The 27,994-nt window shown below is 38.8% G+C and overlaps 1 protein-coding gene across 1 annotated transcript in view; it reads right to left on the bottom strand.

The window, feature by feature from the left end:
• The window catches only part of LOC136857696 (vesicle-fusing ATPase 1), a 241,275-nt gene that overhangs the window by 9,042 nt on the left and 204,239 nt on the right, over positions 1-27,994 (bottom strand). The window contains exon 13 of the mRNA XM_067136554.2: positions 17,977-18,135. Coding sequence (XP_066992655.2) covers positions 17,977-18,135 — 159 coding nt within the window. The remainder of the gene's footprint in view (positions 1-17,976; positions 18,136-27,994) is intronic.

The following is a 27,994-nucleotide window of genomic DNA, read 5'->3' as shown; positions in this document are numbered from 1 at the left end:
CAATGCAGTACTTAACTTCCAGGAAGTGGTCCCAATCCTCACTGACTGAAGACTAGGTAAGTAATCTTAGCAACTCTCTGGAAGGTCTTCCTGCCACCAACTACTTGGCCACAACTGTGTATTTAATCTTGTTGACATTCAGCTTCAACCTGAACTTGGAACTTAAAAAGTTCTTAGTTCTGGCTTAAATTGTCTTGTGTTTATGGAACACAGAACACTAGAAACATATGCATTGGTTGAAAATAAACACAAATACGACATGAACACTTATGATATGAAACACATGGTTCTTTAAGAGTGTTCTTGGATTTGATAGTCTTACTTCTATATGAATAAACTGCATGAAATATATATACTGATGATTGTTATCAGATTCCCCTTTATTTGATTTTCAACAAGAACTGATGATGACTCCAATGGAGTCAAAACTGGTCTTCTTACAAATGAATATATTTTACAATGGGTTGAATGGTGGAACATCCCTCAAATTCTATCTTATCACTGTTTTTGTTGTATGTCTTCCTTCTTTGTTATTTTGCTGATTATGACATCTAAGCCAGGTTGAAACATGCCCAAGGTATTTTAAACAACTATGTAACTTTTAAACAGACCATTTAATAAATGGCAGAAATGTATTGAATAGGTGGACCTAATATAATTGAATTCTTTTGGAATTTAGAATTTAGAATTAAATGAGTATCACAATTTAAATATCTTAGTGAAGCAATTCAGGAAAATGGACTTGAAACAAAAGCCAATGAAATTAGATGCCAAAAGATGGAAACTGCATATCGACTAACCCAAAATATCTATAAGAATAAATGTATCTCCAAGCACACAAAACTAAGACAGTACAATACCATCATTAAACCAAGATGTCTTTATGGATCATAAATGCTAATTTTGATCAGGAAAGCAGATACTGAAGGCATTAAGAAAAAGGTACGCAAAATCATACAAAAAATTCTAGGCCCAAAACTCATGAACAGGCAATACCGACTTAGAGGCAGACAGGAATTTTCAATTTCAGTCACTACTGATCTGCATTTAGGGGTAGTTGCCCAAATGCCAGATTTCCTATCTGTTGTTTTCCTAGCCTTTTCTTACATGATTTCAAAGAAATTGGAAATTTATTGAACATCTTCCTTGCTAAGTTATTCCACTTATATACAAATTGCATACCATTTTTATTTTTGTTTTCCACCTATTCAATACATAATTTTTTTTGTCGCTAACAGGGACATGTTTTGCTCGTCTACCAAGCACCCTCAGCCTTTATAACTTGTTTCAATGTTAAGTCATATCATTATTAACTTTGCTTGTATCCCAGATTTATATCTAATTTGTACTTAATTGTGATCTTGGTACTAAATAACAAAATACATTAACAGAGTGACATTTATATACACAATGAAAGGATCAACAATTAAAATAACAGTTCTAAAATTGGAATAGACATAGGTTCTATTAACACTGATGTCCAGAACATGGTAATATCCCAACAATAAGATTTAGCTAAAATTCTCATAAATTTAGTTTTTTTTAAACTCAACTGTTAGTAAGCTTTTTGTATTGTATTACTTAAAATTTGGACCTTGAACCCTTAGTTGAGCAGCTTGTCTCCTTTCTCCCAAGTCTCCCCAACCCAAACATTGCAACATTTTTGTAACGCTACTCTTTTGTCGGAAATCGCCCAGAACAAATCGAGCTGCTTTTCTTTGGATTTTTTCCAGTTCTTGAATCAAGTAACCCTGATGAAGGTCTCATACACTGGAACTATACTCTATTGGGGTCTTGCCAGAGACAATCAGACAATATCCAAATATTTACACTGACATTAGAAAATGCAGGCTAAGATTCTATGGACATATTAAAAGAATGCATTCAGACAGACTTATGAAACAAATAGTAAAATTCTATGAAAACAGCAGTGAAGCCAAAACAGACACAATGAAATGGATTGGCAAAATCAAAACAGAATTTAAACAGGCAGGAATTACACCAGCAGGTGTCCAAAACAGGATAATCTTCAGATTCAAAATTCACAAATGGCAAATTGACCAAGAGGAAAGACCAAAGAAGACTGTAACAACCTGGTCTGAATACAGAAAGGAAGCCCACAAGCCCACAGTAAAAGAATGAAAGAAATATGGGCACAAAGGGAAGGCAAATTGACACTTCCGCACTTTGCATAATCCTAATGGGCTTATTTGCATACACAATAATAATAATAATAATAATAATAATAATAATAATAATAATAATAATAATAATAATAATAATAAATCATATACAAAAGCTGAAATCTACAAAAGCAGCTTTGATTGATAAGATTTATGGGGATACACTAAAGGCAAGATAGTGTTGTATCTGGAAATTACTGTTTGCATGAAGAAGCTATATCAAATGAATGAAGGGTTGTTATAGTAGCCCCTGTGTACAAAAGAAAGGTTGATAAACATAAAGCAGATAATTACAGGCCAGTCAGCTTGATATGTGTTGTAAGCTTTGGGAAAGTATTGTTTCTAATTATTTTAGACACGATTGCAAAATTACTAACTGGTTTGATAGAATGCAGTTCAGGTTTAGGAAAGGTTATTCCTGTGTGGCTCACCTTGTAGAATTCCAACAAGATAGAGCAGATATTTTAGATTCAGGAGGTCAAATGGACTGTATCGCTATTGTCCTACTCAAGGCTTTTGATAGGTTACATCGTGGGAGACTAATGATGAAAATGAGGACTAATGGGCTATGCAAATGAGTGACTGAATTGCTGGCTAAATTTCTAGAAAATAGAACTCAGAAAAGTAGAGTAGGTGAAGCATTATTTGATCCTGTAATCACTGGGCGAGATCCCACAAGAGCGTATTATTGGATCTTTACGTTTTTGTATATGAATGATTTAGTAGAGAACTGGATTTGCAGACAAGGCTTCTTGCGGATGGTGTTATACTGCATAGAGTAGTAAAAGTTACAGATTTATATGGGCTGCTGCGATATTGTGAGGCAGACAGCAGACAATGGTATGATGGGAAACTGGATGAAAAAGGCTGTAAGTTTCACCAAGAGGAAAGTCCTCTCGCTTTCAATTACAGTGTTGGAGTGGAACCATCTCATGGGGATCAGTGTAAGTACCTCTAGAAATGTTACTATAAGGACAGATCATATGATAAAGTTGGAATTCGAGAGGACAAATTTAATTATATGAAATTAATTTCATTTTATTGGTCTGTATTGATGACTGACTACTTTCAACAGGATGGGTACATCCACCTATTCAATACCGTATGTTAAACTGTTATTATGAGGATTGGGGCAAAAGTCATAGCAACTATTTTTTTCTTGTAGATATGTGAATGGATCACAAAGTATGTGTGTTGTGTGGAAGTTCTGCAGGCATAGTATGTATGCACAACAACAGATGTCTCCGTGATAGCTGGTACTAGCGCTGCGAGGGCTGTGAAATCAGTCAGTTGGTGAGTGTCGTGCGAGATGGAAGTAACCCATGTTGAGCAGCGTGCTTACATAAAAATAGCCGTTCTTCGAGGGAGAAATGCGATGGAATGTCACAGTGAATTAGTGGAAGCCCTTGGGAATAATGCCCTACCATACCGTACAATAGCACGATGGGTAGGAAAGTTTCAGCAAGGACGTGTGTCAACCAGTGATGAGCAACGTTCGGGACAACCTGTCAGTGTGTGGACAGACGTGGCACGTGCCGTCATCGCGCAGTTCCTGGATGAAGACAGACGATGGACACTACTGGAGTTAGAGGGCGCAAGTGGCATAGAGAAATGCACCGTCCACAGGATATTGTGTAATGAGCTGCAACTGCGCAAAATCGCATCGCGGCGGGTACCGCATGCACTGACGGAAGTTCAAAGGTGGGTGTGCTATGCAATATGGTCCGACCACCTTGCACAATGGCAACAGGACGGCGATCACTTCTTGTCACGAATAATCCCCATCAATGAATTTTGGGCCAGGGCATACGAACCAGAACTGAAACCTCAGTCTGCGGAGTGGCGACATGCTGGATCACCAAGGAGGCAGAAGGTCCGTCAGAATCCTTCCCCAGTCAAACTGATGGTGATCTTTGCGTATGACCTCAGGAGTGTCACTGTTTGCCACTTTGTTCCGCACGGCAGAACAGTGACCGCACAGTACTACAGAGACTTCCTGGTGCGACAGGTACAACGTGGCGTTCGGGAGAAACATCCATATCTTGTGGACAGTGCAATAATCCTGCACAACAATGCAAAACCACATAAAGCAGAGTGTGTAGGGCAGCTACTGCGACATTGGGGATGGGAAGAATTGGAGCACCCACCGTACTCTCCCGACATTTCGCCCTGTGACTTTGATCTCATTCGAAAGATAAGGAACAACTACGTGGTAGGCAGTTTGCAACACGAGAGGACATTGCTAATGCTGTGCGCCAACAGGTGACCCAATTCACACATGGTACGGCTAATGCTGAGGCAGATGGTATTCAGAGCTTCCCACATCGTTGGCAGCGTGTGGTGTCAGTAGCAGGGGACTACTTTGAGGGTCTTTAGGCCCAGGTTTGTCATGTCAACTTTATGTGTACTGTGTTGTCATTCTTTTGCACCGGGAACACCATATTGCCCTGTATACCACCGTAATAAATTAGTGTGTTACGATATTTCAGTGCTATGCATTGTCCACACATGTAGTCAACACCTTGTCCTTTCGTCTGTATATGTCAGATTTTCCAACCGGACTGGTATCTTCAAGATGATGATGCTTGATGTTTATGCTTGATGATGATGTTTATAGGGGCCTAACATCTAGGTCATTGGCCCCTAATGGTACGAAAAGAAATGCCAAATTAAAAGTTCAAAGTTATCCAATGACCAAAATGTCACGAAGAATGAATGGATGGATATGAATTTAAAACTATCAGTGGATCCGACCCAAAAACTATCATAAAAAATAGTATTACTGACCAAGGGACCACTTCTAAAGTACAATCCTGAATCGAAGATGCTTGTTGTCTAAACGGGTCCAAAATCCTGGTCAACGGCCCCTCATAATGGTACATGTCGCCAGTAAAGTAGAACCATGGTATTTGTCATGTTGGAGTACTAATCAAAAGTAGCGTAGACTCACGGTGTTCCACACGTGTCCTAATCACAGACGCCGGTATTCTCATGGTGTTCTTCGTATATTGGGTACTAATCACAGGCAACGCAGACCCACGGTGTCGCTTATATAGTGGTAAATCACAGGCAACGCCCAGACCCGCGGTGTTTCTCACAATGATACTAATCACGGGTACTGGAAACCCGCAGTGAACCACTCTCTGTTACTATCAACCACAAACCTCTGATGTATAATGAATTTTAAATTATTTGATGCGGTTCATGAAGTATTTTGTTGTTCTGTCTAAGGTATTAACGAGATTTGAAGTCTATTGAGTGAACTGGACCTTCTTCTGGTAAGTAATAACTTACCGTTCTGTGATGCGGCTCAATAAGTATGGGATTATTTTGCTCTTCTCGGTCGGTACTGAAGTCATCGATCCTCTATTTGGTTATGGGGCCTTGTAGCGGTGTCCTCTCTTTTTCATAGTTGCATTGAGCGTTGACTATTGATCTGGCTCATTAGCTACCATTTATAGTTTATTTACCTCGTTTCCTACGTATTTGGAGGGGTACCTGTTTGCTGTGAGGCAACAGTGCGAGTCTGTGGACTTCACTTATTATTAGACTGGGTTTTGGGCCAAGATCCCTTTGGGATAACCGATAGTGAATCGTGCTAGGTCTCTGCTCCCTTATTTTCCCTGTAGGTCACTTAAGGTGCATTGCATTACCTTTCACTTAATTGAACGGTCCATTGTAGATGCATATGTTTGATGATTTTGTGAAGTTGGGGGAATCATGTGATTTCAGATTTGTTTACCCTCCTGAATTTCTTTGTCATTTTCTGTCCCGTTACTTCTATGGTGTTAGTGAAGGTACTGCTATGAATTATTATTCTCCATCCTGATATTATTTTGGGCCTGTAATTGTTGATAGTTTGGTTGTTAATGATACACTTAAACGCGTACCCACCATCTGATCGAACTCAAAAGTCTCCAACTGTAGCTACCAATGTTGCCTTTGTCTTGAATATCATTACCTATAACTCTAGGATATCTTCTTTTACTAAACCTTGTTATTTGTGTGCGTCACTGATTAATTACTGCAACTGATCCTTGTCCTTATCCTTGTCAATGAGGTTATGCATAGTGTGGTATGGGAAGTTGAACTTGTGAAAGTTGAAAATTTGTGATGACTTATCTACTCACTGATTTGTGATTCTACAGGTGTGACGCTGAGACTTAATTGGATTTGGTGTATAATTTTTATTCCTTATGCTTCCATTATGTATGGTAATTTGATTTATGCCTTCCCTGGATAGTTCCTCTTATGTCATGCTTGCATTTTGGTGTGTGTTGCGATGTTCATGTTTGAATGGTTACATACCTGATGATAAAGTGATTAGTTTGGTAAATGTTACTTAATGTAAATGTTACTGCCTCTGTGGATCAGCGGTAGAGTGTCGGCCTCCGGATCCCAAGATAGCGGGTTCAAACCCGGCAGAGGTAGTCTGATTTTTGAAGGGCGGAAAAAAGTCCATTCGACACTCCATGTCGTACGATGTCGGCGTGTTAAAGATCTCTGGTGACACATTTGGTGTTTACCCGACAAAATTCATTAAATCTCAGCCATAGACGCCCAAGAGAGTTTCGGTTTACTCGGTCTGCCATCTAGTGGGGGCCTAGAGTAAAACGGAACGTCGAAATTGACGAGCAGACAGCCAGATGGCGTCAAATTGAAATGTCTGCACATGGTAGCTGAGGCCATACGATTATTATTATTTATTAATTTATTAATGTAAAATTTTGGTGCACTGACTCATTACTTGAAGATACGTATGTTTCCTTGCCTTCTCTTCTCTTTTCTTCTTTTGGGCTGTGTGCTTCCTTGTAAATTTGCTATTGCCTTTCTTTAAAATTGACGTCCTAGAATTATTTTAATGAATGAACCCTTGCTAAGTTTCAAGAAATATGTGACCTGTTTTTCCTTAGTATAGGATGTGTCAATATGAAATCTTGTGTTATATTATGGGGAAAGACCCTAATAATTCGTGTGCTATTTATTCTAAATTTACTGCTTGTGTGTTAAGAGGTCATTCTCATATGGAAATATGTATTCATGTTATAAGCAGTTTGTGTTCGTGGACTTAAATGAACATTAATGATCTGAAAATTTTGATATTGCTCCTTCATCCATCATCCTTGGAATATCTTATCGGGCCTTGATACCTGTTACTGGTGACTATATCAAGTATGGACTTTTTTTTTTTTTTTTTTTTTTGGTATTAAAATTGGTAATGAAGATTGTTTTCATCGTTCTCGCCTGCTACGCCTTACCCCACGTCGATCCTTATGAGGGGGAGGCTATAATTGATTTCAAATTATTTGATGCGGCTCATGAAGTATTTCGTTGTTCTGTCTACAGTATTAACGAGATTTGAAGTCTATTGAGTGAACTGGACCTTCTTAAGATGTATTTCCTCATTCTATGCTCGCTATTAGTGCACCTCCTGGCCACGAGTGGTGTTCTAGTTTATCTGTTCCGCTTATGCGCTGCTGCCATCTGGGTATGTGGATTTGAACTTTCTTTTCGATCGTCAACACATGTGAGGACGACAATGTATGGAAGTTCAGTTGTCATTATCTGTTGTTGAAGACAGAAGCTTCTTGCCTCACTTTCTGCTTGGTGTATATTAAATTGTATGGCAAGTAATAGAATACCTGAGGAGATGTTGCCGGGATTGGATCCCGGTTAGGATAATCGCCACCCCGGGCAATTAGGTCCAGAAATGTTTGTTTTGATTTTTTGACTTTCCGACTATTGTGAGTATTTGTATCTTCTTCTTCTTCTTCTTCTTCTTCGGGTCTGAACTGAGTGACTAATACAACAAGACGACGTACTATTGAGGAGCAATGGGAAACAGATTTGGTATAATGACTATGAGAGATGATTATTTAAATTCTAAGAAAATTATAATTAGCCAAATATGAGGAAATTCAAGTCATAATCATTACAGTGTAATCCGTTGTTTGTTATGTTGGGATTTCAAAGAAATTGTAAATGTGTAATATAGTTAGATATTCATCTTGAGGTAATTTGAATGGTCCATAAGTTAGATTTAAGCAAATTCATCAGATAAGAAACATACCAAATACATACGGCGCCAGCTCCAAACTCTGAAATCAAAAGCACCACCCATATCAAAGTATTCACAACTGTTTACAGTGCAAGACATCAATGCTGCTCTCAAAGACGTTAAACCAAATAAAGATCCAGGTTTTGATGGCATTCATCCAAAATTTCTTATTCATTTAGGGAAGAATGCAAGAAGTTGGCTGGCAAGGTTTTATACCGACCTTCTACAAAATGGACAACTCCCGGCAGAATTCAAACGAACGAAAGTGACTTCCATCTTGAAACCAGGTAAGCCTGCGAATGACCTAAGCAGTTATAGACCAATTGCCCTTCTTAGTTGCTGTTATAAGCTTTTTGAGAGGCTAATCTACAACAGAATCAGCGCAACTATTTTTCAGCATATTCCAGTTGATCAAACCGGATTTAGGCCGAATCGCAGCTGCTGCAATCAAGTGCTTTCACTGACATCCCACATTGAAGCAGGTTTCCAGAAACAACTCAAGACCTCAGCTGCATTCATTGATCTTACAGCAGCATTTGACACAGTCTGGAGGGAAGGATTAATTTACAACCTTCTCCGAATTTTACCCTGTAGGACCACCGTGCAGGTTATAAATAATTGCTCTGTGACAGAAGATTTTGAGTGTGTAAGGGAAACCGTATGGCTAGAGAAAAGAAGCTCAAAAATGGATTACCTCAAGGATCAGTAGGCTACTGTCTCCCCTACTGTTCAATTTGTATATCTCCGATCTCCCAGAAACATCATGAAAATTCTGTTATGCTGATGATATTACACTAGCCACTCAACATCGTGACCTAAGTGTGACAGAAAAAGCGCTACAAAGAGACCTGATTTAACTTGAAATGTATTTCAAGAAATGGCGACAATCCTAACCCTAACAAAATAGAAGTGTTGTGTTTTCACCTGAATAATCGCCCAGCTGGCATTAAGCTTCACATACGTTTTTATCATCGTGAACTTCGGCACAGCTGGCATCCAAAATATTTGGGCATTACACTTGATCGCACACTATCTTATAAACAACATCTTATGAATCTGTCCAGAAAGCTCAAAATACGTAATAATATCCTTCAGAAATTGTGTGGCTCAAGTTGGGGTTCATCAGCAAAGACTTTAAGATCTTCTGCTTTGGAACTGGTTTTCTCGTGTGCTGAGTACTGTGCACCAGTTTGGCTGAATAGCCCATATACAAGACTCATTGATATTCAACTGAATGCTAGCATGCAGTTAATATCTGGTACTATCCAGTCCACACCCCTTTATTGGCTCCCAGTTCTGTCAGGAATAATGCTGCCTGATTTAAGATCAAATGCTCTCATTCGAGAGTTGCAAGAAGATAGAAATAAACCCTAAACTGTCTGTTCTGGATGATATTCCTGTTTTCAAGATAACGAGGCTCAAGTCACATCATCCATCTTTGCATGATGCTGTCACATTGGCTGATGGGAATTTTCACCCTTTAGAAGAATGGAGAAGTCGCTGGAAAGCTGCCACAAACAGTTCCTTGCACATCTTTTCTAGTGAACATCTTCCTAGTGGACATCATCTACCACGTAAGATTTGGACCACTCTGAATTGGGTGAGAACAAATCATGGACGATGCAGGGATGCCCTTTATAAGTGGAAATTTATTTCATCACCAGAGTGCGACTGTGGTGCATCTCGGCAGACGATCCCCCATATTGTAAGTGAATGTACATGACGTTCCTACACAGGTAGCCTGAGTGACTTTTTGGAATCAACAGAGGAAGCTGTACAGTGGATCACCTAACTGGACATTCTGCTATAAAACATGTTTCTTGTCTGTGTATATTTGTAAATATTATATACTTGTATATATGTATCTAACTTGTTGCCATACGCCAATAATACGGTAGGAGCTCCTAAAGATTGCTATAAAATTCTATCTGGTGGTTTGTGTGCATCATTATTCAACTTATTGGAATTATGACTGTCTTGTATATCTCACAACCACCGTGCACGGGGGTAAGCTGGTAAAGTGAAAACATTTTCTAGTGACTACTTGGATTGTTCTGAGCTGCCATTTTCTTATGCATGTCACGTGATTCGTTGCTATGGTAACCTAGTATAAACTATATGGGAGCATGAACTCTGTTGAGTCTGACATTTGAGTGACGTTTCTTGTTACCATGAACATTTTACATTCGTGGAGTGTGTTGATAATCTTTCTTTTCTTCTGTGTATGGATGTTATGTTCCGATCGGTGCTCATAGAGTTTGATTTAAAGAGGCACTTGAAGTATTCATATCCAATCTTATTTGGACCTGAATTATTTTCATGTGTGTGTTTCTCAATTATCCTCGATTATCTTTTTCTGATTTTTTAAAAAGTTGACATTGTAAACTGATAGTGTTTCATAGCGTTTTGTTATTTACCTACGTTTCAAGCTAGTCGTTTAGAAATTGTTTTCTATTTAATATCTTAATCAAAGGTTCTCAAGGACAGAGACTGCTGTTAAAGTTAATTAATTACTCTAATTACTACTTATCAAAAGAAACTTGATGAAAACTTAAAAGGAAGTTATATTCATGCATGTTACTTAATCTTATTACTATGTTAGTATAGGAGTTTGTAATTTTTCCCTCTTCTTACTAACCTCAAAGGTTGAGATCTTACTTTGTTTAATTAATAATTTTTTGATGTGATTAAAGTGTTTCTCTTTGAAAGCAACGGGAAACTACCTCACTCCTCATTTCCCTAGTACTCCTCTTCAGTGTCACCTAGCCTATTTATAACAGCTGTTGGCGGAGCTGCAGAGGATCAAACCAGCCTTCGGGCTGAATACCCAACATACATACTCTTTGAAATCAGTTTTATTATTTCAGTCAAGGATAAATAAAATAAATATTTTATCGTTTCACTTGGCCTCTTGGGTCCAGCGTTCCAACCTGGAATCAGACCTGGTAAGTGTTTCTCAAGTATTATTTTGGTTGTTGGTGTTGGTTCTGATTCCTGGTCGTGTGAACTACTCTCACTGCTTCTAATCTGTTTCGTTGCGAGAGGTGTACCTAATAAAGTGGTACTACCCGCAAGTAAAGGCGACCTGTGATGTTCCTCATGAGATGGTACTAATCAAAAGTAGTTTCATGTTTCTAATATAATCATCCCTCGGTCACCCCTTTTAGTCTCCTTTCACGACAGGCAGGGAATACCGTGGGTGTATTTTTCGTTTGCATCCCCCACCCACAGGGGGTAGACAGAGAGAAAGAAGAAAAGGAAGGGATCCGTCACTTCGAAAAATGAAGTAACGGACGAAGAAAGGTAAGGCCACGAAGGGCGTGAAAATGAAAGACTCCCTAGTACTCGAATGGTCTAATAACGTCGGGGTCAGAAAAGAACAAGAGTTGACCAAGGGAGGTCGGACAGGATAGATGAAAGTGAGGAGCCTGGCACAAGTAAGTGGCAGCAATGCCAGGACTCAGCTAAGGGCCCCGTGGTCGCCAACCCACACTCCCAAGTTGAGAGCCCCTCGGGCCACTTTTAGTTGCCTCTTACGACAGGCAGGGGATACCGTGGATGTATTCTTTATCTGTGTCCCCCACCCACAGGGGGTGTAACTTCAAGAGAAAAAAGTTGCCATGACTTTTGCCCCAACCCTCGTATTATTAATTATACATGGGGCTAGTTTTGACCTTTCCTTTAGGTCATTTTCAGCTTAGATACATTATTTGCATACACACTTAATCTGTCACATATACTATGTCTAAAACTACATTACTTAACTTTGAAGATCATGTAATTTTATGTATTTGCACATAAGTCTTAAAATTCCATTCAGTTAATATGGTATCTGTATAAAACAGTACCTATGTTTTGATCCTAAAACTTTTTTCAGAATATGAAAACTAAACATTCTAATTGACAAAGTTACTACAACACTTCAAAATATTTCCTTTGGTATTATTTTGAACTTGCCAGTGTGTTGTTGCTTGTAATATTTATAAAATATAGGTACATTTGATCTTAAAACATATTTTGTGTACGTACACAGTTAAACAGGGTAGGTAAATATACTACAATGTTCTTCAATATACATTTTTTTGTGCTCAGTCTTTATGTCTTACTGTAATATTAAAGTATTTGGAATTGATTGTTACGATGAACACTTTTTTCCTTTATTTGTAATAATAGACCTGCTACTACAATTTTATGGAGACATTCTCGGATTAAGTATGTGGGTTGTTGGTCCAGTTGAAAAATCTTTGTAAATGTTCCAGTCATATAGTTAAACTGGATTGGTCGAAATACATTAGAATGTTCTACTGATGTGCAAGTCTCTTATCAATGTATTTTAATATTACTGGATTGTTGGAAAATATTTGTTCTGAAGAACACCTTTTATTTTTCATTTATGATGATCGATCTTGTAATTGTTAGTGTGAATGTCTGAGGGGACATTCTCAGTTTAAATACGTTGGCCTGTTGATCCGGTTGAAATGATCCTTCACGTATTCTGTTTAAAGGGAATGTCTAAAACAAAAGTTAAAGGAAAAATAATATCTGTGTTGAGTAGTGCCTCACACATAATGAACTTGTGTAATTCCAAGAGAAATATTTTAAAGTGTTTTAGTGAATCTGTCAATTGGAATGTTTAGTGTTCATATTGTGAAAAAAATTAAGATCAAAACATAATATTTTATACAGATAAAATAGTAACTCAACGAAATTTTAAGATGTGTAAATACGTCAAATCGAATGGACTTTAAACTTAATGAATGTAAATACACTCATGTTCATAGAAAAGAAAACACCTTGAAGGACTAGAGATAGGAAGTTCATATTCACAGGACATGTTCATTAGTATGTTCTGCAGAAACAATTAGCATTTCAGTCACCTAGGTTCAGCATGTGTCCTGTTGCCTAGTAGGCACTTGGTCCTTCATGCGCACTGATAACTTGTTCCATGCGTGATGGTATTGATGCGTATAAGGTGCGAATGGCATCCTGGGGTATAGCCATCCATGCTGCATTCACCTGGTTCCACAGTTCCTCTTTGGTAGTTGGCATTGGGTCACAACGCCATACCCATCGTTTCACCATATCCCACACATTTTCGATTGGCGACAAGTCCGGTGATCGGGCGGGCCAGGGCAACAGTCTGACATCCTGTGACACCAAGAAGGCACGTGTTTGTGCAGCAATATGTGGTCGCGCATTGTCCTGCTGAAATATGGCGTCTGGGGTGTTGTGCAGAAAGGGTATGGCTACGGGTCGGAGGATGTCATTCACGTAGGTCAAACTGGTCACGCACCAACTGTGATTTATGGTTGTACCCAATAGCACCCCACACCATAAGAACTTGAGTTTGTGCCGTATATCTTCTACAAATGCAGTCAATATAATCCTCCTCCACTTTGTCTGCAGCAAAACAAAATTCGGCCATCATTTTCAAAGAAACAGAAATTGGATTCATCCAAAAACACTATCTGCTGCCATTCCTGTCTACAGTGACGTCGTTCCATACACCATTGCAGTCTAGCATGTTTATGCACATTAGTCAAAGGTAGGCGGAGACAAACGTCACTCCTGATAGTGTACGATGTGCTACACTGTTCCACTGTTGCCTCAGAGCCGAGGAGGACGCAGATCTGTCCTGCAATTCCATTCGGATGAGGTGTTGATCATCTCGGGGGGTGGGGGGTGGTGGGTGGGGGTGGGTGGGGGGTGCGACCAGACCCATCTTGTCGTGTTCTATGGCCTTCTGTACACACCCTTTGCACTACGGACACACTTCGTCCCACACGAGCAGCAATTTACCGGAGGGATGCTTAACGTTCTCTCATGCCAATAATGCAATCTCTTTCAAACTCTCTCATTTGACGGTACGGTTCTCGCATACGTCTGTGAGGCATCCTGCACGTCTGCTCAAGTCACACTTATCCATTACCTTTGGTTTACAGTGATAACTAGAGCCACAGGCACATTTTATCAGTCGGTGGTGGTGCACCGAGATATCGATGTGGACCTTGAACATGAGGGCCAACATGGTTCAAATGCTAATAATTTCTTCAGAACATACTAATGCACATGTCCTGTGAATATGAACTTCCTATCTCTAGTCTTTCAAGGTGTTCTGGTTTTTATGAACACGAGTGTAGTTTTAGATGTACTATAATATGTGACAGATTAGAGAGTGTGAATGCATTTTATATCTTTCCCAATTGATGTATCTAGGCTGAAGATGATCTAACAGAAAGGTCGAAACTAAATAATAATAATAATAATAATAATAATAATAATAATAATAATAATAATAATAATAATAATAATAATAATAAACATATGTATTGAACTGGTGGACCTGCCCATCCTGTTGAAAGACTACAAATTGAGATGAGGATGCAAACTGGCGTTGTATTAAGGATATAAAGAAGAGGGCATTAAGTCTCTTGTAAGACCTCAGTTAGAGGATGGTTCCAGTGTAAGGGACTCGCCAGGATTACCTGATACAAGAACTGGAAAAGCTCTAAGGGAAAGTAGCATGATTTCTTCTGCAAGATTTCCGAAAATGTGCAAACTTTTGGCTGGGAAGATTTGGGAGTAAGGCTCGAATAATCATAAGCAGTATGTTCCGAGATGTCAATGGATAGATGGTTTGGTGTGATTTTAGTACACTAATAACTTGAGTGGAGCTCTTAAAAATGGGAAATATCATAATATGAAGATAAAGCCGGAATTCAAGCATATAAATTGAGGCAAACATTCACTTATAAGAAGAGGAATTAGGAATTAGAATTATAGCAGAAGTCTGTTATACCGAGAATTCACAATGGCAAAAAACTTACTTGCTATAACGGATTGTCATTATATCACATTTTTTGTGAAAGTCGGGAAAAATCCCATACACATTAAAATTGGTACGAAACGGCACAATCGGTTTTCGAAACCGACTTTCAACCTATTAGGTCGTGTTACGTATAATCAGTATGCGTTGAGATGTTAAGTACAGAACAAAAATGGCCAACCAGACACCAGTGGGATCCGAACCCACAACCTCCCGATTTCGCGTTGGTTGCTCTACCAATTGAGCTATGGTGGCCTAGGCCATCTTTGTTCTGTTGGAAAGGATATAAGCTATAGGTCTGGTACTACTACCATCACACTGTAGAGTGCGTTTAAGTTGCCCGTTGAGGGCCAAGTCAATGAATATTGAATTTTCACGACCGCATTGTAATCGAAACCGACTTTCAACCTATTAGGTCGTGTTACGTACAATCGGTACACGTTGAGAGATGTTAAGTACAGAACCAAAATGGCCACCATAGCTCAATTGGTAGAGCAACCGACGCGAAATTGGGAGGTTGTGGGTTCAGATCCCACTGGTGTCTGGTTGGCCATTTTTGTTCTGTACTTAACATCTCTTCAACGCGTACTGATTGTGCGTAACACGACCTAATAGGTTGAAAGTCGGTTTCGATTACAATGCGGTCGTGAAAATTCAATATTCATTGGCAATCAGTTTGTTCAAAACTTGCATTGTCGCGGATGATATCCTCAATACAGCTTGCTAGTTTGTTATTTTTCTAAATCTGATACGTGAAAGTGGACTGTTTTCAGACCAACTTTGCTTTACGGGAGGGAAAGCTGGGTGGACTCAGAATATCTTATTCATAAGTTAGAAGTAAAAGACATGAAAGTAGTCAGAATGATTGCTGGTACAAACATGTGGGGACAATGGCAGGAGGGTACTCAGAATGAGGAGATAAGGGCTAATTTGGGAATGAACTCGATGGATGAAGCTGTATGCATAAACTGCCTTTGATGGTGGGGTCATGCGAGGCGAATAGAGGACAGGTTACCTAGGAGAATAATGGACTCTGTTATGGAGGGTAAGAGAAGTAGAGGGAGACCAAGACGATGATGGTTAGACTCAGTTTCTAACGATTTAAAGAGGTATAGAACTAAATGAGGCCACAACACTAGTTGCAAATAGAGGATTGTGGCGATGTTTAGTAAATCCACAAAGGCTTGCAGACTAAACGCTGAAAGGCATGACAGTCTATAATGATAATGTATGTATATATGCAAGTATGTATGAAAAAAAAATTGTAGTATCACTCCAGAGGCCCCTGTGGCAGATGTTCCAGTATTCTTCTTCAAATAGCGTCATCTAACCTAACTGTATATGTATCAAGTAAACCTATTTCAAGAGCATGTAGAGAAATGATAACCTCCTTGCTATAAATTTACATTGGAACAGTCTTTGTGAAATTCAACTAGACACAAGAAAATATAAACTATCCTCTGAATCAGTGATGTACTCTGTCATATCTTGAGGTGTATCCCATTCTTACTTAATTTCAGTACCGGTACATAACATTAAAACTTGGGCGATCGTTTACTTCAGCCTTCATTTCTAACGAGTTAACAACTGTTATCAACCACGTTATATATGCATTTATTATGAAAATGTTTTATCCTCTTTCATTTTGAATGTTGTTTTAGTGAACAGCAATCAACAGGCATTATTAATCGAATCTGACATTGTCTTCGAATGGCAAGGAGACCACTCGCAAGTGTACTAGTGAAAAAACAATGCGGTACTGAAGATGACTTACGCATTTTGTGGCAAATATTCAGTTTTCTTATTCGAACAGCGTAGCCTAACCTAACTTAACCAAACTATATGTATCATGAAAACATATTCCAAGCGCCAGCAGAGAAATGATAACATTCTCGCTATAAATTTACATGAGAATAGCCTCTCCAAAATTTAACCAGATGCGAGAAAATATAAAATGACCTCTGAAATCAGTGATGCGTAATGCCAAATATTGAAGTGTATCGCATTCTTACTTAATTTCAGTGTAGAGTATTAAAATTAAGTGATTGTTTACTTAGCCTTTATTTGTAACATGTTAAAAACTGCTATCGACCATGTTATTTACATATTTCTTACGAAAACATGTTCTCTTCTTTCATTTATAATTTTCTTTACAGAACAGCAGTTGACGGGTGTTACTAATTGACTCCGACATCGCCTTTGAATGTCGACGAGAGTACTCGCACGTAGCACAGCGAGGAAATGACACGAAACGATAGCGAAGATGATCAATCGCATGCAATATAAATGCTAGTGCATAAATATCTAATGGAAAAAATAGCGCACGCTTAATAGCTTATAATAATGGATGCATCAATGATAGGACTCTCACTGTACCGAAGGATAATACACAGTTTAGTATAGTAATTTCTAAGGGACGTGCAAGAACTGTCGTTATAATGTGGTTCTCGTTATATGCAGTACTCGTTATAGAGAACTTCTACTGTATTTATCAAGGAACATTTTCAGTAAATTTCCTAGCTCTTTGTAATCATTTAAGAAAAGATTAGGTAAACAAAACAACTGATGGGGAAGCTGCCACCTGGCCAACAGCCCTAAATGTGGATCAATGATAACAGTCCTCAGTAAGTATGGCAGCATACTGTATTTTATCCTTTCTTTAAAGGATACTCCATCAAATACTTTTTTTTTTTTTGCTAGTTACTTTACGTCCCACTGACACAGATAGGTCTTACGGCGACGATGGGATAGGAAAGGCCTAGGAGTTGGAATGAAGCGGCCATGGCCTTAAGGTACAGCCCCAGCATTTGCCTGGTGTGAAAATGGGAAACCACGGAAAACCATCTTCAGGGCTGCCGCCGAATATTTCTTTAGTAAAAATAGAATAATCATGATCAAGGCACACATACCGATATCCTTGAATCTTGCGACTAATGGTAGATATCTCTTTCTTATTGAACACATCAGATTCTTCCAGGACGGCGAGTAAGTGCTCTGGTTTACTGAGGTTATGTACATGTAGAACTGCAGTAAAGGCAGACAGCATCTCCATATCTTCCAACACTTGTCTGAAAAATGGAAGGACAGACTGAGTGCAAAAAAAAAAAAAAACTATATAATTAGGAAGAACAGTACAATTGTTATTAATACATACTGGGAGTAATGTCTTGGTATTATAGTCAGTATAGTTTATAACTGTACAGATTGGGCAGATGTCCAGGGGCACATGAGGTTTGGGGGCACAAAGGGTGAAATTTTAAATTAAAGCCAGAAGTCAGTTACATAAAATCTGGTCTTTTAATGATTGGTCAATCAAATACAGGCCTGCTTATGCAGCTAATTTAACTTTCCATAGCAGATGAAACATTGAAATGCATGCATTGGCACTGCTGGTAGCTTCAAATAGCCTATGCAGTGGCCTCCACAGTATGCACTAGCCATATGTCTTAGTAGGTGTACTATTAATGAACTGACGAGCCCAAATTAGCACACTGGGGTGAAATACTGGCAACAGGAATGAGTTAGCCTGAAAATTTATAATGTCCAATAACGGACCCATTATATTGGTATTATAAATTTACTCATTCGGGACAAATAATTCAGGTTCCGTAAGGGAATTTATATCCACATTATCTGATAGTGATGTGTTGAGTTCTAAGAATTCGCACCGCCCACAACCCTCCCCACTCTTAATTTGCGGGACGCTGTTCACATGTCACTCGTCCAACATCACGCTTCATTTATTTACTGTCAGTTGGAGTGAAGTCCCTGTTACACTGTTGGCATATCCTATTGTTACAGTGGTGTTTAAATCTTTGTAGGTCTATTCTAGGAGAGTAGTACAGTCTGAGTGGCAAACAGAAAAGGGGTGTGGTTTTTCTGGAAACAAAAATTTAATGCAATAAAAAGGTTGAATAAAGGAAAGTCTATCAAAGAGGTTGCTGCTGATTTTGGATTAGGAAAGTGACTGTTGGAGATAGGAGATATAAGCAGGACATCGAAAAGTTATCGAGTCGAGCTGTGAGTGGGGCCAGTGGTTTAGCACAGAAAGCACAGAAGAAAGGTGAATATGAAGAGATGTTTTGAGTATTTTTTTTTTTTGTGGTTTTCTCATTTGCGAAGCATGGAAGTCCAGTAAGTTGTCCTATGGTGCTAGTTAAGGCAACAATTTCAAAAAAAAAAAAAAAAAAAAAAGATGGATGGATGGATGGATGGAATGACAGATGGAAAAAGATATTTGGCAATAGCTTAACATTATTGGGGAAAATTGTCAGCTAAATCATCTGAAATCGCCAACTTTCAATCAAATATGAGAGAAGTAGTTTCGTGTGACGGACAGAGATCGGCTCAAATCTTCAACCGCGATGAGACCGGGCTGAATTTCGGAATGCTACATACCCAAACTTTGGCAGCAAAATCGAAAAAATGCTCCTGTGCTCAAAAAAGTAAGAAAGGTGACCAGTTTAGCCTGTGGCAATTCTTAAGTTAAGACCCCTCTTGATTGGTATGACAAACAGACCCAAGAGCACTTTAAAAACTGTTAATGTCAATTGTCTTCCTACCATGTACAGAAATAAATGCATGCAGATGGATAGAACATATTATAGTTAGTTTTCTTTTTTCTTCAAGAAATTCATTCCTGTGGTTGAGGCATTCCTAACAAGAAAAAAAAAAAAGCTCCTTAGGAAAGTGGTCTTGTTGCTGGACAAGGCACCTTCACACACAGATGCCACCAAATTTTGTAGCGGTTATATTAAAGCCATGTACTTACCACTAATGTGACCTCACTAATACAGTCCATAGATCGAGGGGTTCTTGAGATAATGGAGCTGACTGATGATGCATTGGTGATAGGGTCATCAACCCTGAAGAAAATTATGAGGAACATGACACCATCAAGAGCACCCCAAAAACATCACATTTTGAGGGACTGAAGCTGCTATAGTCTAAATTGAACAGCAAGAAGTGACTGTGCTGCTTGATCTACTATCCTTGCAGAGCAATGGGAATGCTTTGCAATGTCCAAAAGAGGACAGGGGTTAGCCCAAAAAACTATGAAAGACTTTTTGAAAAAGTAATCTTCTCATTTAATATCGTAACCTGTTTATCTTTTAATTAAATTGTATAAAGTATTCAATGTAAATTTTAAGGAATTATGTTGCAATAAACCACCACTAAGCAGTTTCACGCATTTTTTCATCCTTAAATGTATTTTAATAGCTTTTCATTCTGACAAATACACAAGTTCAATATAAATATTACACTAACATAACAGAGAGGGGCGACCAGCGAACATCATGCTAGGAAACCATCCATTGGAAAGCGTAGAAAACTTTATATACCTCGGCAGTATAATATCTTGAGATACACTAGCCACAAAGGAGGTGGCGAATAGAGTGCAGAAGAGCTCTCACTTTTACCAGCAAATGCAAACACTCCTCTGGGATTCCAAAGTACCAACAAAATCAAAGCTGGTGATGTTCAATCAGTACTTCATACCACTCTTAACCTATGGCATCGAAACCTGCATCCTCATCTAAGAAAGACTCATCAAGGTTGCAAGCATCTGAGATGAAATTCCTTAGGTCCACAATCAAAAAAACCAGACTGGACAAGTTACGGAATGATGTGGTTAATATTTTTTTGTTTTATTTTGTACTTTGTTTCAAAATTCGTCATTGAGTAAATAATTTTGCCTTATTTTAAATTTCTTTTCCATTTAATTTGTTCAGAGAGGATGATTACCTAGTTGTACTTCCTATTAAAACAAAAATCACCACCACCACCACTGTGGCAGGAAAACGGTTGGCGGGAAGATAAAAAACCGTTGGATGGACATGATAGATGGACATTGCAGATCAGGGAAGGACACTGGACGATGTCATTAACAACAGAAAATCTCAAGATGACAGAATGGAAGACGCTCGCCAACAGTACCCGGGAAACTGGAACTGTAAAATGATGAACATATCTGTAAAAACACACCTCCAGCATACAACAAAGCAGGACTTCATTATGATAAGTTCCAAATGTTAAATTCCTAGGTGGTTAGACAGTGTATATGAAACTTAAAAGCTTTCCACACTATTTTTATTCCTTGTTTAATAATGTGTGTTTTATTTTTTTACAGGTATGTTATAGTGTAATATTTGTATTTCACTTGTGCATATCTGCCAACTTTACAAAGCCAAAAATCAGGAGAGTTTGATATGAAAAATCAGGAAAAATCTGGAGAAATCACGAGATACAATTGGTCAATTACCTCACAGGAAGTATGCGAGTCAGATGATTCGGTCCCTGATAAGCCTACCGAAAATAGTATGAACTCATGCTCCACACGTGTGAATTGGTCATGGCCTCAAAATGCCATTACTTAGCAAATGCATAGATTAACATATTGCATCAAACGCCCGCACGATTATGCAAAGCGCAATGCTATTTGTATCAAATAACTAGTCGTACCCGTGCTTCGCTAGGGAATTCTCAGAAAGACTGTCATTATAGTTTTCCCAACTAAAGTCAACATAGGTCATTACAATGACATCAGTATGAATGTCACAGTTAAAAGTAATGCTGTCATATGAAATATTGGATAAAATGAAAAGCAGCACATTTTCTCACTTTTAAAGAAAAGTACTACAGTGTCGATCTAACAGTTCAAAGTTCCAGAGCTAGAATGACCAGGCTGCAGACAGCCGCGAACACTCCTGTGTCATTATTCCATTTAAGATGATGCTTGTATACAGGGACGAAACATCTAGGTCATCGGCCCTTATTGGTACAAAATGAGATGAAATATAATGACAATTTAATAGTCCAAAATTATCCACTGACCAGAATTCAAAACGTGATGACAAAGAACGAATGATATAAATTTAAAACAATTAGTGGCTCCGACCTGCAATGCTCCACATTCCTAGAAACAAGCGTTAATCAATAGTATTACTGACTAAGAGACTGCTTCTAGAGCACAATCCTGAATCGATGATGGTTGTATGGTTATTTATATTATTAAATTTTAGGCCTTCCCCTAAACTACCATTTCATTTACCGTGAACACAATTATTTATGGCCTGGCCTGTAGTGACTTATTCTCCGACTTCATATACCGATTTTCATTAAATTATCTTCAGCCGTTTTCTCGTGATGCGCGTACGTACGTACATGAGCAATATACAGACATTGCTATTTTATTTATATTGAGATAAATTAAAATTAGTCATAATTGTCTCCAAATGGCTCCTAAAATCTCTAGAAAAGTCACTAGTCATTATCATTGAAATTCTGTCACAAAATTACTAAAAAAAGACTCCATATCTACAGACTAGTCTCTAGAATCGACTAGACTGATGTGAACAAACACAAACATAGCACAAGAGAACGAGAAATTGACTATCGATATACAGGTTTCAATGAACATTGCACATCTGTGCACATTTCTCGCATTAATAAACGTAGATATTTCGTTTGAAAGTGGCCAATGAGCGAAGGACTTCTGGCAACTGGCGTAAAAAAGCTGAAATGGCGGGATTTGAAAACAAATGTTTGAAGTTCACCAAAAAATAAGCTAAAATAATAGAATAATCAGGAGGCAGGAAAAACTGTTGAAAATTGGGAGTCTCCCACCTAAATCGGGAAAGCTGGCAGGTATGCTTGTGTATTTGACAGACTGAAAAGCTTTAAAGTTTCATTTAACTCAGTTGACACTGGAAAGTACGCCTTCCTTCTTAAACCTTTTCATCATTTACAATCTATTAGCATATTATCTCCGTATTACCCCAGTTTTTCCATATCCGAGGTAGTCTCTGTCTTAATTAGCTTGGATAATTGCAAGTCTACAGTATTTGAAGCTGTTTTTCATTAAAGCTTTGTTCTGGTATATCCATAACTGGGCCTTTCACCCCACTCCCTCCATTCTATACCATGTAGAGAGACTGAGTGAGTTATCTAACTAGTTCCAGTGTACAGTTCACCTAGAGCCACCGGCGAGTGCAGACGTACGGAGTGGAGGGTCCCTGGAGTGGGAGAAGGTAGTGTAAGTGCGGAGTGTTGGAAGTCAGCGAGGTGCTTACAGGCAATGATTGGTACAGAGCAGTACAGGGCGAGCATAGGTGGTTGGGAGGGAAGGAAGAAGAAAGGAGAAGTGAAGACAAGAAGATGTAGAATAGAACTGGATAAAATAGGATACTTTATACTTTCTGCAGCGGTGATTTTGATATTGCTTTGGATCGGGGGAGTAGAACTGAACCCAGGTCCGACTTCCAGAGGAAATATGAGCTGGGAGGACATGGAAACAATCAGAAAAATCGTAAAAGAGGTGGTAGCAGAGACATGTCCCTTCGAACAAATCAAGAACATGATCAAGGAACAAACGAGGGAGTTTGAAAAAATGAAGGGGTGGTTTCAGGAAAAGATAGAAGACACAGCTTCACAGGTGAGAAGAAATGGTGAAGAAGTTTCAGCATTAAGGGAGGAGATAGGGAGATTGGAAGAGGAGATATCGAAACTGAAAGCTGACGTAGTTGTTAACACCCGAAGTCGCAGAAATAAATGCTTATTTATATATGGAGTGCAAGAGGGTAAGAAGGAAGATAAGACGAGTATAATTTATAAAGTAGTGGACATAATTCAGGGTAAAATGAAAATAAATTTCAGTGAAGTGGACATTGATGATGTGACAAGAGTGGGAAGATTTAGAGGTAATAGGCCTATCAAAGTGCAATTATTTTCTACATTGATGGCTGATACAGTGGTGCGTAATGCAGGTAACGTGCAAGGAGAAAAAATATGGATAAGGAGGGACATAGGAGCTGAAGAGTGGAGGAATGAAAAAACTCTTAAAAAACACATGATACGAGCTAGGCAGCAAGGGTTGAATGCAGTCATCAGAGGACAGGAATTAGTGGTGACAGGCAACAGATGGAGGAGAATATGGTCGGTGAATAGACTGATGGACCTAGAACGGAGGATGAAACAAGATGAGGAGGCTAAGAGAAGTGTAGTGAATAACGGGGATGACAAACGAGTGGAAGATAGTAGGCAAGTGAAAGATAACGAGGGTAGAAGTGTAATTATAGGAAGTAGTACTGAAAAGTGCCAAGAGAGACAGAGCGAGGTGCTAAGTGGAAGTATGAACAACGGTAAGGAAAGAGCAGTGGACGGTCAATGCAGGAGAGAGGCTGAAGAACAAAGGGGTGATGGGGGAAAGGAGAGTGAGCAACAAGAAGCTGAGAGAGCTGAGTGTAGTGGTGTAGTTAGACAAGACCAGGGTATAAAAGTAAGGCCAGAGTTAACCCGTGAGTACCTCGTACAGAATATGAGTAGGAGCGCAGGGAGAGATAGAAGATATACGGACATGATGAGAGCTATGAAAAGTAATGAGGGTTTTGTTACAAGAAGTAAAAAACAATAATATAGCGAGTAAGTAAGTAATTAAGGGCGTGGAGGCTGAAATGTTGTGATGGAGAAGTGGTATATAAGTTATGATATGTTATAGGGTTGAAATGTGGTGTTGGAGAAGTGGTGGTATATTTGGAGCTGATGGTTTGGTATTATGTGTATTGTATTGGTGTCTGGTATAAATGCTGAGTGATGGCAGACGAGTGTGTGTTAGGGCTGAAATGTGGTGTTGGAAGTAGAGGTGGTATATGTTGAAATGTGGTGTTGGAATGATATGTTATAGGGTTGAAATGTGGTGTTGGAGAAGTGGTGGTATAAGATGGTGGATGGCAGAAGGTGAGTGTATTTGTAGAAGAAGTAGAGGTGGTGGTATTGAGATTGTATTGGTGTCTGGTATAAATGCTGAGTGATGGCAGACGAGTGTGTGTTAGGGCTGAAATGTGGTGTTGGAAGTAGAGGTGGTATATGTTGAAATGTGGTGTTGGAAAGGTATGGAGATGTAGTAATGTAACTTGGCTATTTGTAAATTTTGGTTTGGTAGAAGATGGAGTTTTCAGTAGGTAATTATGACGGGTAATAGGATGAGTATGAGTGTATGGTAAATTGAGTAAGCTATGATATGTTATAGGGTTGAAATGTGGTGTTGGAGAAGTGGTGGTATAAGATGGTGGATGGCAGAAGGTGAGTGTATTTGTGGAAGGAGTAGAGCTGGTATGCTGAAGTGTGGTGTTGGAAGTATTGAAGGCTTAGTATCTATGATGGGTAATAGGATGAGTATGAGTGTATGGTAAATAGAGTAAATTATGATATGTTATAGGGTTGAAATGTGGTGTTGGAGAAGTGGTGGTATAAGATGGTGGATGGCAGAAGGTGAGTGTATTTGTAGAAGAAGTAGAGGTGGTATATGAGGTAGGGTTGGTGAGGTATTGCTGAAATGTGGTGTTGGAGTATTGCTGGCCAAAATTTTTGGAGGCGTGATTGGTATTTGTTATTCATTGCCGAAATTTTTGGAGATGAGAGGTAATTTTATTATGGAGTGTTATGACGGAATGAAATGAAATGAAGCAATGTTAACGTGGATTGGTAAAAGTTGCGGTATGGTTGATTGGAACGCAATGACGGAATAAGATGGCCGGTTTGGTATGCAATCGTGTAATGTTGCTGTTGTAGCTTATTTTGGAGTAGGTCAGGGAACAATAAAGGTGTTGAAAATGCTGAAGCATGAAGGTTGCATGACGAGTGAGTACGTGTGAGTGATAACAAGCAGAAAGTTGCAACACCAGCAGTGGAATGTAAATATAGACCCGGCTAAGGAGGTCTGGTCTATAACTGTAGCGTTAGGTCTTATTGTTTTATTGTTCATCTGATTTTGTATATGGGGGAGAGGGGTGGCTTAGGTTGGACTACGTTTATTAATTTTATTAGTTATTGATGTTTTAAGTGTGAATTTAGAATTAGACAGGGGAGTAGCTGGACGTGGCATGAAGAGATGGAGGATGACTACCGTGGTGACCTAACTTTTGAGGTCACGCTTCCGGAGTATCTGACAGGCTTCATGGCACGGCCAAGGTGTACAGTAGCAGTATTTAGTATTTATTTATTTATTATTATTATGAACATGTACTCGGGGCTGAACGCCTGTTATGTTCATTAATAAATACAATACAACTAGTTCCAGTGTTAACTGATCATTTTAATGTAATGAATTAATAATGTTTGTTATTTAGGCAAACAACAGCCAAAGTAAAAAATACTAGAAATTCCCAGCATGGCCAACTCTCAATATCCAGCTAGTGAGTATGCAAGTACTACAAAATACTGTACTGGACAAATGACTACAGTAAAACCTTGATTATCCGTCCCTCCATTAACCGTTCTGCGGATTATCCATTGCCAAAAAAAAAAAGTTTTTTAAAAGAAATGTACAGTCACTCCAAAACTGAATTAGCATACTCTGGATAATAATAATAATAATAATAATAATAATAATAATAATAATAATAACAGCAACAACAACAACGTTATTGGTTTTACGTCCCACTAACCAGAGATGCAGAGGTGCCAAAATTTTGTCTTGCAGGAATTCTTTTACATGCCAGTAAATCTATCGACAAGAAGCTGACGTATCAAAGCATCTTCAAATACCACCAGACTGAGCTAGGATCGAACCTGCCAAGTTGGGGTCACAAGGCCATCACCTCATCAGTCTGAGCTATTCAGCCTGGCTGTTGATGTCAAGGTATCTTGATACAGTATTCTGTTTTGGAGCAACTATACATTGACTCTCCGACTCCTGAGTCCAAACAATTATAACGTACAGCAACTACTGTATGTACACGCACATAGACCAGCAATCGGCATTGGAGACATGACTTCATACATTTTTTTTACTACGTAATTTTATGTTGTGTAAAATTATTTAACTTTTAACTGTTACGAAAGAAGAGGGATGCTATTCAAATTTAACAGTCATAAACTTTACTGTCCTTTCCACTGTTGTCGAATAATGTACTGTAATGTGCCCTTTCCCAGCCCACGGAGCGCAGAGTACGGTATGCTGGTCATTTCTACCTCAGAATGATACCTACAACTTATTTGGTAGCATGTAACATCTCCAAGTACCGTACATAAATCTTTCATATCGTTCTCTGCCAAGGTTAAAAATTTTTACCACAGGCTACTGCATCGTAAATATTTCACAATGCACAGGAATCAGAAACCAGCTTAGCGGTCCGTCATAGTCAACCTCCGCTATTAGTAGACAGGTAGGCTACATTCTGTACTGTAGTGCAAAGTAAGGTGAGTCACCGATAAAGTTGAACATTTATATTCCATTCTAACAGCCAAGAAATGTGTTGAGATCGAAATCTGCAGTAAAAACACGTGTAGTTTTTACCATATAAAATAAATATAATCGAACGGTTAAAGAAAGGTGAACTAGTCTCAAATTTAGCATCAGAGTTTGGTGTGGGTGTGACAACAGTGCAGGACCTAATGAAGAATAAAGACAAAGTATTGCAGTTTGCGGCGAGTTCTGACAGTTCGCATGGACTCGCTAAAAGAAAAACAATGAAAGCATCATCTTTAAAATAACTGGATGCTGCGTTATTCTCGTGGTTTCAACAAAAGAAAGGTGAAGGTATACCTATTAGTGGTCCTATGATAACAAGGCAGGCACAAATTTTTAATGAAAAGATGGGGCTCTCAGGGTCCTCACCAGTGTCCAATAGTCGGCTACAGAGATTTAAGGACAGACATGGCATTCGAGAATTAAACATCGAAGGAGAAAAACTAAGTGGTGACAGCAGTGCAGCAGAAAATTTTAGATACGAGTTTAAGCGCATAATTGAGAGATACAATTTCGTTTCAAGTCAAGTGTACAATGTCAATGAAACTGGGCTTTATTGGAAGTGCTTACCCAGTAAAATAGCAGCTGCTGAAGAGAAATCACCTCCTACTCACAAATCTAGTAAAGAGCGCGTTACCATCTTCTGCTGTGAGAATGCTGCTGGCGACCATAAATTAAAA

This window comes from Anabrus simplex, chromosome 1 (assembly GCF_040414725.1).
Source record: "Anabrus simplex isolate iqAnaSimp1 chromosome 1, ASM4041472v1, whole genome shotgun sequence".
NCBI classification, from domain to species: domain Eukaryota; kingdom Metazoa; phylum Arthropoda; class Insecta; order Orthoptera; family Tettigoniidae; genus Anabrus; species Anabrus simplex.
Note: the sequence above shows the minus strand (reverse complement) of the source record. Positions and strands in the feature narration are given on the sequence as shown.